The sequence below is a fragment of the Pan troglodytes genome, chromosome 15 (genome assembly GCF_028858775.2).
Source record: "Pan troglodytes isolate AG18354 chromosome 15, NHGRI_mPanTro3-v2.0_pri, whole genome shotgun sequence".
Taxonomy (NCBI): domain Eukaryota; kingdom Metazoa; phylum Chordata; class Mammalia; order Primates; family Hominidae; genus Pan; species Pan troglodytes.
The window spans coordinates 19752424-19768274 of NC_072413.2; the positions used below are offsets into that span (position 1 = coordinate 19752424).

Sequence of the window (15851 nt, forward strand, 5' to 3'; positions counted from 1 at the left end):
CTCAGGTGATCCACCTGCCTTGGCCTCCGAAAGTGTTAGGATTACACGGGTGAGCCACTGCGCCCAGCCAAGAGCTACAATTTGGGAGGCAACATTGGGTAATCATTAATACAGGTTTGATTTGAAGCCTGGCTCAGTTGCTTTCTACCTCAGTGACATTTGGCAAGTTACTTAAACTTGTCTGTGCCTTCAATTTATCTGTAAATGGAGGTAATAAGAGTATCTACTTCACAAGGTACTATTTCAATGAATTAATGTAAACTGCTTAGCTTATGATAAAAACACTGAACTATCTGTGCTATTATTAAAAATCAGTTCCTGCCGAGGGAAAGAAGCCAGTCACAAAAGACCACATAGGGTATGACTGAATTTACATCAACTGCTCAGATATTTAGCAAATCCTTAGAGAGAACGCAGTTTAGTCATTGCCTAGGCCTGAAGAACCAGTGGGGGAAGGGAAGGGGGATGGGGAGTGACTGCTAATAGGTTCAGGGTTCTTTCCTGAGGTGATGAAAATATTTTCAAATTAGATTGTAGTGATGGTTACACAAATGTGAAAATACTAAAAATCACTAAATTGTACGTGTCAGGTGGGTGAATTGTATAGTATGTGAATTGTAGCTCAATAAAGCTGTTATTAAAAAGAAAAAAGAATAACCGGTTTCATTATTAGTATTAGTTCCTGATATTATCATTATCAAGGTTCAAGCCACAATATGACAATATGATTTAATGGTTTAAATCATTCCCTATACCTGGGCTACAGTCTCTATTCCTAGCTGCATTAGGTTAGGCTGTCACACGGATTCTTCCCCTTAGCTAGCATTTAACAAAGCAAGAAAAAAACCACAGGGTCCACAAACGTGCCTCAGAAGTTAGTTCATGAAGACTCCAAAGTTTAGACACAATACACACCTCATCCACAAGCACTGTATCACCAATGAACAGGGCATAGGTTTTCTCTTCTGGCTTTTTCCCCTCCTTGTTAGTCAGGTCTGAGAATCCTAAATTGATGCTGAAAACCATTCCTAAAACAGCAAAACAAGGATCAGTCTGTGTCTGTGACAATGTGTAGAGGTGTGAGACATATGCCTAAAAGAAAATAAAGCTAAAGGAAGTAACTCACAAAAGCATTTTCCTATTGTATGTGAAACTTACCTTTCTTCAGTTTGTATTGATTTTTGCTATTGATTACTAGGGAGCCTTCACGGAATTCAATTCCCATCCCAAACCTGAAAAGAAACAGATAAACATCAGCAAAAGGCTAAAGATCTCTAACATGGATCAAGCATAACATATTCATTTCAACTTTCACAATAAGACAGGCAAACATGTTTGAAATGATTTACCCCTGCTGACTGCTCAGTTAGAAAAGAGGATTCAAAGACAGTCTTTGGCCTCTGAACATGCTGTATAATCCCATGGCGAAAAATAATTTCCTAATTGATTATATCATTTTTAATTTTAGCTTATTTGCCCACATTTAAACTTTAACCTTCTACCATAAAATCAAGTCAGTAGTACTCCTAGAAACAACATAGAGATTATTAAGGGGTACATTACTAAGACAGTAATTACTAGATTAAAAGGGGCAACTTTTAGTGGAACACTGGTAACCAGATTCGTAAGACTTGTTATATAGGTATATATTTCCATGACAGAAGTCTAGAAACTATATACCACAGGCTAGTTTTCATCTAAAGAGAGTGCCTATGTAAAGCTTTGTTTCCCAAAATGTCCTTTGTTCCATTACACGTTATTAGGTATTTCTAGGTGTTCAGTGATAAAATACATTTCAGAAATGTATAAAATACATTTGAGAAATACACTGGATTGAATAAACAAACCAAAACCAAAACAAAAAAAAAAACACAAAAAAAACCCCCCAAAACAAACAAACGGCCAGGCACAGTGGCTCACATCTGTAATCCCAGCACTTTGGGAGATCAAGGTGGGAGGACTGCTTGAGCCCACGAGGTCAAGACCAGCCTGGGCAACATAGCGAGACCCTGTTTCTACAAAAAATAAAAAAATGAGCTGGGTGTGGTGGCACGTGCCTTGGTCCCAGTTATTGGGGGAGCTGAGATGGGAGGATTGCTGGAGCCCAGAAGGTCTAGACTGCAGTGAGGCATGACTGCACCACTGCACTCCAGCCTGCACAGACTGAGACCCTGTCTCTAAATAAAATATTAGGACATCTCAGAGTACTTAAGTTGCAAATGTGCATGGAGACAGGAGATATAGTATGTATTAATAATATTTCCTAACATCTGTAATTATATCCTGGAAAACCTATGGGCTGGAACACCACATTGGTCTAGAAAAATCTCTCTTATACACTTGGGAGAACTTAAATCTCTCACTTTCTCTGATAACATCACGTGCCTGGCACATAGTATAGTTTGCTAGTCCATAAATGTTGGCTGAATCAATCAATTAGCCTAAAGAAATAAGACTGACCACTGACAGTCTAACTGAAAACTGACTCAAGAATGACGATAGACATCATGGCATACCCTAGGTTTTTGGTAATTTTGTTCAGCAGTTCTGGCTTCTGCTTTTTAACAACGTCCATGACAGCGTTATACACGTCACATATCTTCACACCTAATAACAAGACACAAAGGAGATATTAAAGTATCTTTTAGGAAAAAAACTCAGTAACATTTTAAAATCAAAATTTATGTCCCCTAAAGCAGTGTTTCTCAAAGTGTGAACTAAACAGTCCACTCACTTTTTTTTTTTTTGAGACAAGGTCTCACTCTGTCACTCAGGCTGGAGTGCAGTAGCATGATTACGGATCACTGCAGCCCTGACCTCCCAGACTCAATGATCCTCCCACCTCAGCCTCCCAAGTAACTGGGACTATAGGCACACGCCACTATGCCCAGCTAATTTTTTATTTTTTGTAGAGACATGGTCTGCCATGTTGCCCAGGCTGGTCTCAAACTGGACTCAAGCAATCCTCCTACCTTGGCCTCCCAAAGTGCAGGAATTATAGGTGTAAATCACTCCACCTGGCCCCATTCTTTCTTTTTTTTTTTTTGAGATGGAGTCTCGCTCTGTTGCCCAGGCTGGAGTGCAGTGGCGTGATCCTGCTTCACTGCAAGCTCCGCCTCCCGGATTCACGCCTTTCTCCTGCCTCAGCCTCCCGAGTAGCTGAGACTACAGGTGCCTGCCACCACGCCCGGCTAATTTTTTTGTATTTTTAGTAGATGGGGTTTCACCGTGTTAGCCAGGATGGTCCTGACCTCATGATTCGCCTACCTTGGCCTCCCAAAGTGCTGGGATCACAGGCTTGAGCCACCATACCCGGCCCCGATCCCATTCTTAATCATACTATTTCAGAATCACTGATCCAGGAGGACGGTGGTCTTAATAAAATACTTTAAGAGTTGATAAATGGTATCACACTAAAGTTATTATACATTTTCAAAAACAGATCCTTGTGGTGGGCCTGTTCCATTTATCACTAAATGGGTGAATTATTGTTATGAGGGCTGTGGCCTTAATTTTTCAGGATCTAGACTATGAATGGGTATGTCAAGCTAAAAAGTAGTCTAGATATGGTGGCCTCAGAGGGATCTTTATCTTCATTAAACTATCTATGGCTATGATTTCCAACAGGACTTCTTAAGACCGACTTAGAGATAATGTGGAAGAATGGTGTCTGGAAGCTCAGTATCCTTCGTATCGTTTTGATGTAGGATTAACAGTATATATCCAGTAGGTAGAGATACTAGTTCTCAGAACTTTCTATAACTAAGGAATAGTAATAAGGCCAAGGTATTTTGTGACGATCTGGACACAGAGGGCCTAACAAGTCAGAGAGGTTTCTATAAACATCAATGTAAACCACAATGATCACTCATGCTCGAAAGAAATGCAGATTCAAGACCTACATGCTAGGACAATTCAACATTTGTAAATCTTATTCTGTTTTTAATATGAGAGCCTCAGAGACATAAACATAACACTAATGACATTTCTTTTTTGAGACAAGGTCTCAACTCTATTGCCCAGGCTGGAGTGCAGTGGCGCAATCATGGCTCACTGCCGAGGTATAATCGCAACTCACTGCAGCCTTGACCATTCAGGCTCAAGTGATCCTCCCCAACTTCAGTCTGAGTAGCTGGGACCACAGGCGTGCACCACTATGCCCAACTAATTGTTTCATTTTTAATTTCTTGTAGAGATATGGGGGCCTCATTGCCCAGGCTGGTCTTGAACTCCTGGATTCAAGTGATCCTCCTGCCTCGGCCTCCCAGTGTAGGGATTACAGGTGTGACCCACAGCTCCCGGCCAATGACATTTTTGTTACACAACTTCCAAACCTCCTTTTCTAAGGCACCTCACCATGTCTTAATTCCTTCAGCAGCTCCTCTTGAAGCTGGAGTAAAAAGTTATAATTTTCTTGAACTTCCTGAGAAGGATCAACCATCAAAGTGCGAACAAGGTTGGAGCAGTAAGACTTGAAGCGAATACCCATGGCACAAGTGATAGCCCCAAAATGCATATGATTCTTGTCACTAGAGACCAACAAAGAAAGAAAACATTTCATTACCAAAACTAGCAAAGTCCTTGGTATCAATGGGACACGGTATCAATAATCATTACTTTTCCCTGCCATATCCCAAAGCTGTGGCTGAATAAGGATCTAAACTTTTTTTGTGTTTTGTTTTAAATAAACTAACCAGTTTATAAAGGCTCTGGAGTAAAAGTCAGTGACCAAAACTTTTAGGATAAAAATTCAGTGAATAAGTGAGTACTGGATTACAAAAATGCAAATGATATCCTGAATTGTATCCATTATAGTCTAATTGTGGGGTTGTGAGGAGTCACTTATCCACTAGTCCTCTATGAATTGTGAGTTGTAATCAGTCTTAAGTTAAATAAGCCAGACATAAAAGGACAAATACTGAATGTTCTCACTTATATGTGGGAACGAAAAAATTGGATTACATGGAGATAGGGAAAAAATAGATAACAGAGACTGGTAAGGGTAAGTGTGTAGGGGGGCAGGCGAGGATGAAAAGAAGTGGGTTAAAAGGTACAAACATAAAGTAAGATAGAAGGAATAAATTCAATGTTTGACAGCAGAGTAGGGTGACTATACTTAACAAAAATGTATTGCACCTGGGTGAGGGACACCCAAGATAATGACTTGGTGACAATATACATTATATACTTGTAGCCAAATTTCAACGTACCCCACAAATTTGTACAGATTTAACAAAAAGAAAAAATAGGCTAAAGTCAAAATGCTGTATTATGAAGTCTTCATATACTTACCTCACCACACTGAACTTGAGATTATAGTTGCCACCACTCTGAATGATAGGAGGGTAACACATTTCCACAGTAGAAGGGTCTGCCCCAGCAAGGTATTTTTTCTCTTCAATGGCCTTTTCCACAGACTCAGCCAGTTTGCTGTGTCGAACTTTCTGTAAGAGCATCCAGAAATAAAGTAACACTTACTAGAGGGTAGCAAAGCGGGGTGTGTGGACACTATGATTTGAAGACAAAATGTATCCTTGTATAAGTCTTAGGAAACGATCTATGCGCCAGGTAATATATTGGTATGCAGGCAAAACACATTTGGAGAACAATATGTAGGACTTACAGCTATTCCTGTGATTCTCAAGTAAAATAATGGGTTACCTCAAGAAAACATAACGCAGGCTTACCATTATTTTGAAAGGGAGATGATGTAATTACCACCAACTTAAGTGTCAGTCTTAATTTCAAAGGAAGCTGAAGAACACACCAACAGATTTGCATGGTAGACTTATTACTGCTTCATTAAAACAGTAAAAAGACCCTCTCATCTCCATTTACCTCATCTGCATCAACTATTTCCATGACTCTTTCCTTGAAGAATTTGTTGAAGACTTCAGAAGTGATGCTGGCTGCTTTCTTCATTAGGTTGAGCTCCCCATCCTCCTTTACAGCGATGGTATATGCCACAACTGCACTGATATCTATCTGCGGTCAAAGTGACAAGAGTTTCTAACATGCAAATACAGAATTACAAAATAAATGCATCTCTCCAATTTGAATATTACCAGTGATATTTCTGTTATTTAGCAAACTATCACTGGTTTGCAGAATATTCAAACATTCTCTTCTTGAACTGAATAAACATTTGAAATAGCTCTTTGCCAGGTCATTGTGTGTACTACAAGAGGTGTTAAGCTAATGTACCACTTAAAATGTAAACTGCCCTCTAGACGTTTTTTGTAAAGGCAGATGGAAGAAAGGCAGGGAAAAAAAATAAAACTGGCACACTGCTCAGCCAAAGGGGATAAAATGTAAACAAACATACAGTTTTCCCAAAACAAACATCCTGCACTATCTGTTATGGAAGCCCATCACATTTCTGTCTTCTCAACTCTTGATTTGCTATTTCCAGTAGCATTCTTACTTTGTCAAAGCCTTCTTTGTTGAGGCAGTCATTCCAGCTCTTCATGAACTCTCCAGGGAATTTGTCTTTGCTGAACACTCCAATCTTCTTGCCATTCTTGCTTTCTTTAATGGCTTCAATCATTTTGTCAAAGCTACTCTTATTACTTTCATTCTGTCAGTGTCATAGGGAAGAAAAGACACATATGTTTTACCAGTTCATTAGACACATATGTTTTACCAGTAACAGGTAGAATAATATTCTAAACTATGGAAAAAATTAATTCTCCTCCCATCCCCACCTACTTTTTATTTTTAAAGAGACAGGGTCTTGTTCTACTACCCCCAGGGTAGAGCACAGTGGTGTGATCACAGCTCACTGCAACCTCGAACTCCCAAGTTCAAGCAATCCTCCTGCCTCGGCCTCCCAAGTAGCTGGGACTACAGGTTCATACCACCATGACTGGATACATTTTTTTTTTTTTTTTTTTTTGAGACAGACTTGCTCTGTTGCCAGGCTGGAGTGCAGCGGTGCAATCTACACTCACTGCAACCTCAGCCTCCCGGGTTCAAGTGATTCTCATGCCTCAGCCTCCCGAGTAGCTGGGATTACAGGTGTGTGACAACATGCCCGGCTAATTTTTTATATTTTTAGTAGAGATGGGGTTTTGTTATCTTGCCCAGGATGGTCTTGAACTCCAGACCTCAAGTGATCCACTGCACCCAGCCTTCCTGAATAATTTTTGTATTTTTTGTAGAGATGGGGTTTTGTCATGTTGCCCAGGCTCATCTGGAACTCCTGCGTTCAAGTGCTCGCCTCGGCCTCTCAAAGTATTGGGATTACAGCCGTGAGCCACCATGCCTGGCCCACCTGTAATCTTTAAGGAAGATTGTAATATATCAAAAGTGAGCAAAACATTTCTTTAGATATTTTTATATACTCAGGTGAAAGTGCTGCCGTAAGTTGACCAGACTATTCCTTTTTTTAAGAGAAGGGGTCTCACGTTGCCCAGGCTGGTCTCAAACACCTGGGCTCAAGCAATCCTCCCATCTCAGCCTCCTGAGTAGCTGGGACTACAGGTGTGTGCCACCACGTCTGATACAACTATTCTTTTTCTTCAGAAACAGTTAAGAAACTCAAACACATAAGTGAACAATATTCTGAGAAAACATCCCATGTTAGGTGGGCAGTATGACAAAAAAAATTCACATTTGATAAAAACTGGAAATGATGTATATCTAAGTTTCCTTAAGGATATTTAAGGTTATTTGCTCTAATCAAGGCATACAGATGAAAACAAACTAACAGTGTCCTCAAGAATGGAGACATAAAATCAGTGTTCACCAGAATTTCATAGCTCATTTGTTTTACTGCAGAACTGATAGGATTATTGAATTCTTTTCCTCCTAACAATGAAGACGTGACAGAACTTTGTAATTACAACCACAGCCACCTATAATTTCCCCTGTGCATTCTTTCAAACTCCTATGAGGCATTTCTGTTCATCCCTTTTGAAGATTCTTCCACATTTATGACACATTCTTTATTAATCCTGACCTTTTCTCGTATTAGCAGTGTGATGGCAGGGGCTCCATTAGCATTCTCATTGCCCTTAGTGTTGGCAATCTGTTTCAAGAACTCCACTTTTTTCTTGCTGGCCATAAAGATGATTTTGTCATCACAAAAGACCATGATAGTATCAGTTAGTTCGTAACCAAAGAGCCATGTCTATGGAAAAAGACAACAGTGACAACGGTATTTACAGATACAAAAATTAACGGACTCATATAGATATATAGAAATACTTATAGACAAAAATAACATGTCTGAAATTAACTCCAAGGTAATCAGGCTGGGGAGTCTGGAGTGGATACAAATTAAGCAAGATCGGCCAAGAGTCGACAATTTATTAGAACAGGACAATGGGGTTCAATGTATTATTTTCTCTACGTTTATATGCTTGAACTTTCTATAATTAAAACCATCAAATCAGTTAAACGATTTGTGTTTATAGGAAGTATATCAATGTTTAGTAATACAGAAATGCATAAAACAAGGGACAGAGTGATACAGAACCCTGCGTTACTACCTCCTCAATTACCAGTTCTCTACCAATTATTCATTTCTCCTTCTCAAAGAAGTGATATTTTACCTTCCTTTCAGGTAAGTATGGTCATTAAGATCAAATTTTGGCCAATAAGTAAAAAATGGAAGTAGTGTGTGGAGCTTCAAGCAAGTCTTCTTAAAAAGAAAAGGTGGCCTCCTGTTTTCTTCTCTGTCTCTCTCTTTTTGCTTGGAATGTAGATGAAACACCTGGAGTTCTAGAAGCCATTCTGTACCGTGTGCAAGAGGGCTATGTTCTTTGGGTGGCAGAACAGAGAACTGGAAAAAGCCTGGGTCCCTGAAGACTATACATAAGGAAAAGAATATTTTGTTTAACTCACTGTTACTTAGGTTTTTGTGTCATAGCAGCTAAATCCATACTGATATTAATACTTCTTTTTCCTTATGTCCTAAATCACTGCTAAATCCAATTGAACTTTATGTGATGGTGAAAATACCATTTATCTGCTCTGTCCAATATGGTAGCCACTGCCGAGTACCAGAAACACAGCTGATGGGACTGAGAAATTGAAATTTTTTAAAGTAAGAGACAGGGTCTCACTGTGTTGCCCAGGCTGGAGTGCAATGGTGCAATCTTGGCTTACAGCAACCTCTACCTCCTGGGCTCATGCCATCCTCCCATCTCAGCCTCCTGAGTAGCTGGGACTACAGGCGCACACCCCCACACCTGCTTAATTTTTTTGTATTTCTTGTAAAGACAGGGTTTTCCCATGTTGTCCAGGCTGGTCTTGAACTCCTGGGCTCAAGCAATCCACCTGCCTCGGCCTCCCAAAGTGCTGGGATTACAGGCACGAGCCACCGCAGCCAGCCAGGAATTTAAGTTTTAATGTGGCTACCATACTGAATAGTGCAGTAGATAATCCAACAACTCTAAGGGCTAAAAATTGCTGTAAATCTCTCACCTGTAAGGCAGTTGATTTGGCATAAACAATTTCTTCATCAACACCCACTGATACAACAATGGCATCAACGTTGGCATACTCATCTTCTCCTTTCTGAAAAGAGTGGGTAATCATCACTTAATTTTTCACACTAGCAAAACAGGAATACAGCCTTCAATATTTACCTAGGACAGGCATAATTTTTTCCTGATAGAAATTTCAAGTTTAAGGTACATACCTGTTTGGCAGTCTTACAGCTATTCTATTTTTTTGTTTTCACAGTACTTGCTAATTGTTGATAAATATCAAGAGAAATTTTTCCTTAGCCCCCAGATCTATGTTTCATAGTTCAGGAACACAGATCAGTGACAAACGTCCTGTGTAATTCAAAGAAATATTTTATTTTTTAAAATTTTATTACTTATTTTTGAGATGGAATTTCACTCTTGTTGCCCAGGCTGGAATGCAATGGTGCAATCTCGGCTCACTGCAACCTCCGCCTCCTGGGTTCAAGCAATTCTCCTGCCTCAGCCTCCCCAGTAGCTAGGATTACAGGTGCCCACCACCACACCTGGCTAATTTTTTTATTTTCGGTAGAGACAGGGTTTCACTATGTGGGCCAGGCTGGTCTCGAACTCCTAACTTCAGGTGATCCACCTGCTTCGGTCTCCCAAAGTGCTGGAATTACAGGCATAAGCCACCATGCCTGGCCCAAACTAATTTTTTATATTCCAAAATCATCTTGCACTCTCAAAGATAAGCCACCTTCATCTCAGAATCTTTCAAGGAGTCATAATTTATGCAGAAATCTACATATGCCTTCTTTTTTGGTTCAGCCACAGAAATTTTAATAGAGAGATGTAACCCCAGGGCAAAATGAACACTTCAACAACATGAAATCACAGATGCCTGGCCAGAAGGCCACATATCTGAGGTTTCATGAAAGCACTGGAAGCCATGGTAGTTTTTGTCCTTGTAGGTTTTGTCAACCTCAATACCAATGTCCTTCCTGGCTGATGGAGAGACGGGAGTTCTTTATTTTTTAAAAAAGCTTTATTGAGACAGAATTCACATAAAATTCAAAAGTATACAATGTAATGATTTTTAGCAGAATTATGCAACCATCACAATTTTGGAACATTTTAATCTCTCCAAAAACAAACTCTGTGTCCTTGAGTACAATCATTCCGCAACTCCCCTATCTCCATCTCAGCCCTAGACAAACCATTAACATGTCTCTATGGATTTGTCTATTCTGGACAATTCATATACATGGAATCAAATAAAATGTGGCCTTTGTGTCTGGCTTCTTTCACTTGTTTTCAAGGCTCATCTGTGTTGTGACACGTATCAATACTTCATTCCCTTTTACTGCTGAATATTTCATTGTGTAGATATACCACATTTTATCTATCCATTCATCAGTTGCAGGACACTTGGGTTTTCACTTTCTGGCTATTGTAAAAAATGTTGCCATGAACATTTGAATATGTTTTGTATGGACATTTCTCTTGGGTATATATATACCTAGGAGATGAACTGCTGGGTCATATGGTAACTTTTCGAGGAATCATCAGACTGTTTGTCACCATGACTGCACTAGTCACTATTTCACATTCCTAAGAATGTATCAAGGTTCCAATTTTTCCACGTTAACCAACAGTTTTTATATCGTTTTGATGACAGCCATATAATGAGTGTAAATTAGTATCCTGCTTTTTTTTTCTTTTGAGACAGAGTCTCGCTCTATCACCCAGGCTGGAGTGCAGTGGTGCAAACTTGGCTCACTGCAACCTCCGCCTCCCAGGTTCAAGCGATTCTTGTGCCTCAGCCTCCCAAGTAGCGGGACTTCAGGTATGCACCACCACGCCCAGCTAATTTTTATATTTCTTAGTAGAGATGAGGTTTCACCATGTTCGCCAGGCTGGTCTTGAACTCCTGACCTCAAGTGATCCGCCCCCACTTGGCCTCCTGAAGTGCTGGGATTACAGGCATGAGCCACCACGCCTGGCCCTCACTGTAGTTTTGATTTCATTTCTCTGATGGCTAATGATGCTGAGCATCATTTCATATGTTTACTGACAACTGTATGCCTCTTGGAGAAATGCCTGTTCAGATCCTCTGCCATTTTGTAGCTGAGTTGTTGCTTTATTATTGAGCTGTAAGAGTTTTTACATTCTAGACACAAGTCCCTTATCAGGATCTGCAGACATTTTCTCCCATTCTGTGCATTTTATTTTCACTTTCTTGATAGTGTCCTTTGAAGCACCAAAGTTTCTAATTTTGAAGTGGTACAATTTATCTATTTTCTTTTTTATTTTGGAGACAGAGTCTCACTCTATCCCCCAGGCTGGAGTGCAGTGGCACGATCTCGGCTCACTGCAACCTCCGTCTCCTGGGTTCAAGCAATTCTCGTGCTTCAGCATCCCAAGTAGTTGGGACTCCAGGCAACTGCCCCATGCCTGGCTAATTTTTGTATTTTTAGCAGAGACTATGTTTTGCCATGTTGGCCAGGCTGGTCTTGAACTCCTGACCTCAAGTCATCTGACTGCCTTGGCCTCCCAAAATGCTAGGATCACAGATGTGAGCCACTGTGCCTGGCCTATCTATTTTCTTGTGCTTTTGGCATCATATCTAAGAAGGTTCTGCCTAATTCAAGGTCACTCAGATTTACTTTATACTTCTTCTACAAGGGTTTCATAGCTTTAGCTGTCACAGGTCTATGATTCATTTTCAATTAATTTTTTTGTATGGTCTAAGGACTAACCCAACTTCATTCTTTTACATTGAATATCTAGTTATTACAACACCATTTGTTGAAAAGACTATTCATTTCTCATTGAATTATCTTGACATCCCTGTCAAAAATTAAATGACCATAAATGTGAGGATTTATTTCTGAATTTTCACGTTTATTCCACTCTTCTATATGCCTATCCTTAGGCCAGTACCATGATGTTTTGATTACTATAGCGTTGTAGTAAGTTTTGAAATCAAGATGTGTGAGTTCTCCAACCATCAGATACTCTTCAATAGCTCTATAAAGCCAAAACACTGGTCATTCTGAGCTATAATTCTGACTTCCCCTATAAAGTCAAGATAAATGCATACATAAGACTCTTCCACATTTTTAAGGCTTCTGCTTGTTAATAAGGATATATGATAGCAACTGAGTGTTCTGTTGTATTTCTCTACCACAACAAAATATATTATGCAAAGAAGTCACTTCACAGAAATTATATGCCTTTTCTCATTGATTTTCAGTAAGAAATGTTTTCCTTCAGGTTGGTAAAAAGTTTTATCATTAGTTCTCACCAATAGTGAAATAGTAATGGCAGTTAAAACTGCTAGTCCCTTTGTATGAGTCAAGGTAGTGGCGCCAAACTACTTCTCCATTACTACACACTCAGGAATAAAGGCCAGTTTCACTTAAAAGTCCTTGATGAAGTAAAAATGATTACCATTATAAAATCTCAAACCCTTGCATTTGTCTTTTAATATTCTATGTAAAGAAATAAGAAGTATAAATAAAGCACTTGTGTGTGCAGTGAATTTATGATGGTTGGCTAAGTAAAAGCACTTGAATACGTATTTCAGTAGCAAGATAAACTAGCCATCTGAAGACCTGGATTAGCCAGGCATGGTAGTAGGCACCTGTAATCCCAGCTACTCAGGAGGCTGAGGCAGGAGAATCTCTTGAACCTGGGAGGTTGCAGTAAGCCGAGATTGCATCACTGCACTCCAGCCTGGGCGACAGTGAGACTGTCTCAAAGAAAGAAAAAGAAAAAAAAAAAAAAGATAAACAATGAACAGATTTAACCAAAGAGGTCTAAACCTTACTGAATAGGAATTTCAGAAACAAAAGACATCACTAAGGAAATGCAGGGACCAAAATGATCAAATAATGCACTATCCTAGGACTGAAGAATGTGAGCTTGAGACTAAAAGGATTTCCCCAAAGAGACATATCAAAGCACATTGCTGTGCAATTTCAAAACAGAAGGGATGATTCTAAATTTCAGAGAGAACAGGCTATGTATGTATACTGGAAATAGAATCATATCAGCCTTCTCAAAAGTAACCCTGAAGGCTTTGACACCAAATAATGGCTTCAAAATTCGGAGCAGAAAATGATTTTCAACACAGAATTTTATACCTACTGCATTAACAAAGCCAATAGAGTTGACTTTGGTTAACTATATTATTAACCAAAAGTGAGGGCAAACTAACACTTTAAGACATGCAAGGGCTGAAGACATTTATATTCTATGCATCCTTTTTTTTTTTTTTTTTTTTTTTTTGCATGGGGTTACAGTGGAGCTAGTGGTGAGCTTTTTATTTATTCTTTTTTTGAGACACAGTCTCACTCTGTTGCCCAGGTTGGAGTGCAATGGCACGATCTCAGCTCACTGTGGCCTCTGCCTCCTGGGTTCAAGCGATTCTCGTGCCTCAGCCTCCTAAGTAGCTGGCATTACAGGAATGTGGCACCATGCCCGGTTAATTTCTGTATTTTTAGTAGAGATGGGGTTTCGCCATGTCGGCCAGGGTAGTCTTGAGCTCCTGGCCTTAAGTGATGTGCCCACCTCGGCCTCCCAAAATGCTGATATTACAGGCGTGAATGAACCACTGCGCCTGGCCCATCTTTTCTTACGAAGTTCTTAGAGAAAATGTGCTAAAGAAAAAACAAAGCAGAGGCTCTTGGATATAGGGGACCCAATATTGCAAAGTCCCGAGGTTCAACAGGCCTAAAGAGTAACCTATACAGATGGAGCAGGATAGTGTGGGGGGTGGAAGTGGGGAGTGAGGTTGCTTTTAAGCAACCGAATAAAATTCTGAGTGTGAGAAATTTAGACTAAAAGACTGGTAACAGGATAACGTGGGGGGTGGAAGTGGGGAGTGAGGTTGCTCTTAAGAAACAGAAGAAAATTCTATGAGTGTGAGAAATTTAGAATAAAAGATTGGTAACATTATAATAGACTTATTGGAAAAATTAAGGCTAGGGAGACTTTTTTTAAAGGAGAAAAATTGAGGAAATCATTAATGCCAGGAAAAATAAAAAACTGTAGAAAAAAAGGAAAGTTAATCATACTTTATTACTTCACCCAGCAGTGAAAACATCTATATGAACATAAACAATGTAAATAGTAACTACTTATTTTACTAAAAATTGTGGGGAAAAGTTATGAAGAAGGATGGATGTGTGATAAAGCAAGTATAACAAAATGTTAACTGTGTGGGGTGGTGGGTATATAGGGTTTACTTAAAATTCTTTCAACTTTTCTGTCTTTAAAATTTTTCATATCAATGTGTCAGGAGAAAAATGTTAAGGTATCAGGAGGTAGGGAAGTTGGAATGAGTGTGATGACACAAAGAAGTTAAATTCAGATCTACCATAAGTTAATAACCGTTAAAAATTCACAAATCAAGAAATAGCAGTATATATAGATATTATTTAGAAATATGAAAGAAACAAAAAACTCAAAGTGGTTGCCTCTGGGATAGGTGACTTTTTGTTTTAAGGCTTTTATTAGAACTATGATTTTTAAAAAACTATATCTATTACTGATTAAAATAATTTTGAAAGTGAGAGTTAAATAAAATATAAAACAGGTGGCAAAGAATCTGCAAAAATTGTGAAGGTGGTATCTGGATGATAAAAGTTGGAGAAATAGTGCAGCAGCAGAACAACTATCTTCCTTTGAACCAAACTGATACTGCCTTAAAAAAAGAAAGTATTTTTGCAGTCTGGTTGTAGCTAAATACCCATATAATCAGTTACCACTGTTGACTGAGTGACTTCTATATGCCAGGCACTGTAGTTGTTAATAGGGATGAAAAGTAAATATAAAAAGTAGAGATCTAGGGCTGGGTGTGATGGCTCATACCTGTAATCCCAGCACTTTGGGAGGCTGGGGTGGGTGGATTGCTTGAGGCCAGGAGTTAGAGACCAGCCTGGCCAATATGGTGAAACCCCATCTCTACGAAAAATACAACAATTAGCTGAGCATGGTGGCACACACCTGTAATCTCAACTACTCAGGAGGCTGAGACACGAGAATTGCTTGACCCCGGGAGGCAGAGGTTGCAGTGAGCTGAGAATGCTTCACTGCATTCCAGCCTGGGTGGCACACTCAGACTGTCTCAAAAAAAGAAAAAAAAAAAAAAAGTAGAGAACTAGACTATAAAAGCTGAGTAAGCAATATTTTAAAAAAATCTCAATCCATCTGGGCATTTATTTCCATCTAACCCTCCTTACTCAGCATTATTAAAAAGTTTCTTGGCCAGGTGCAGTGACTTACACCTGCAATCTCAGCACTTTGGGATGCCGAGGTGGGCGGATCGCTTGAGCCCATGAGTTTGAGACCAGCCTGGGACAACACGGTGGAACCCTGTCTCCACAAAAAATACAATAAAATAAATAATAATAATAATAATAATAATTG

The 15851-nt window shown here is 39.5% G+C and overlaps 1 protein-coding gene across 1 annotated transcript in view; it reads right to left on the minus strand.

Moving 5' to 3' along the window:
• Positions 1-15851, minus strand: part of SUPT16H (SPT16 homolog, facilitates chromatin remodeling subunit) — a 33314-nt gene that overhangs the window by 12374 nt on the left and 5089 nt on the right. The window contains exons 2-10 of the mRNA XM_528703.8: positions 9430-9522; positions 7961-8131; positions 6425-6577; positions 5839-5985; positions 5293-5444; positions 4357-4529; positions 2517-2607; positions 1159-1232; positions 916-1028 (exon numbers count right to left, since the gene is read on the minus strand). Of these exons, the coding sequence (XP_528703.2) occupies positions 916-1028; positions 1159-1232; positions 2517-2607; positions 4357-4529; positions 5293-5444; positions 5839-5985; positions 6425-6577; positions 7961-8131; positions 9430-9522 (1167 nt within the window). The remainder of the gene's footprint in view (positions 1-915; positions 1029-1158; positions 1233-2516; positions 2608-4356; positions 4530-5292; positions 5445-5838; positions 5986-6424; positions 6578-7960; positions 8132-9429; positions 9523-15851) is intronic.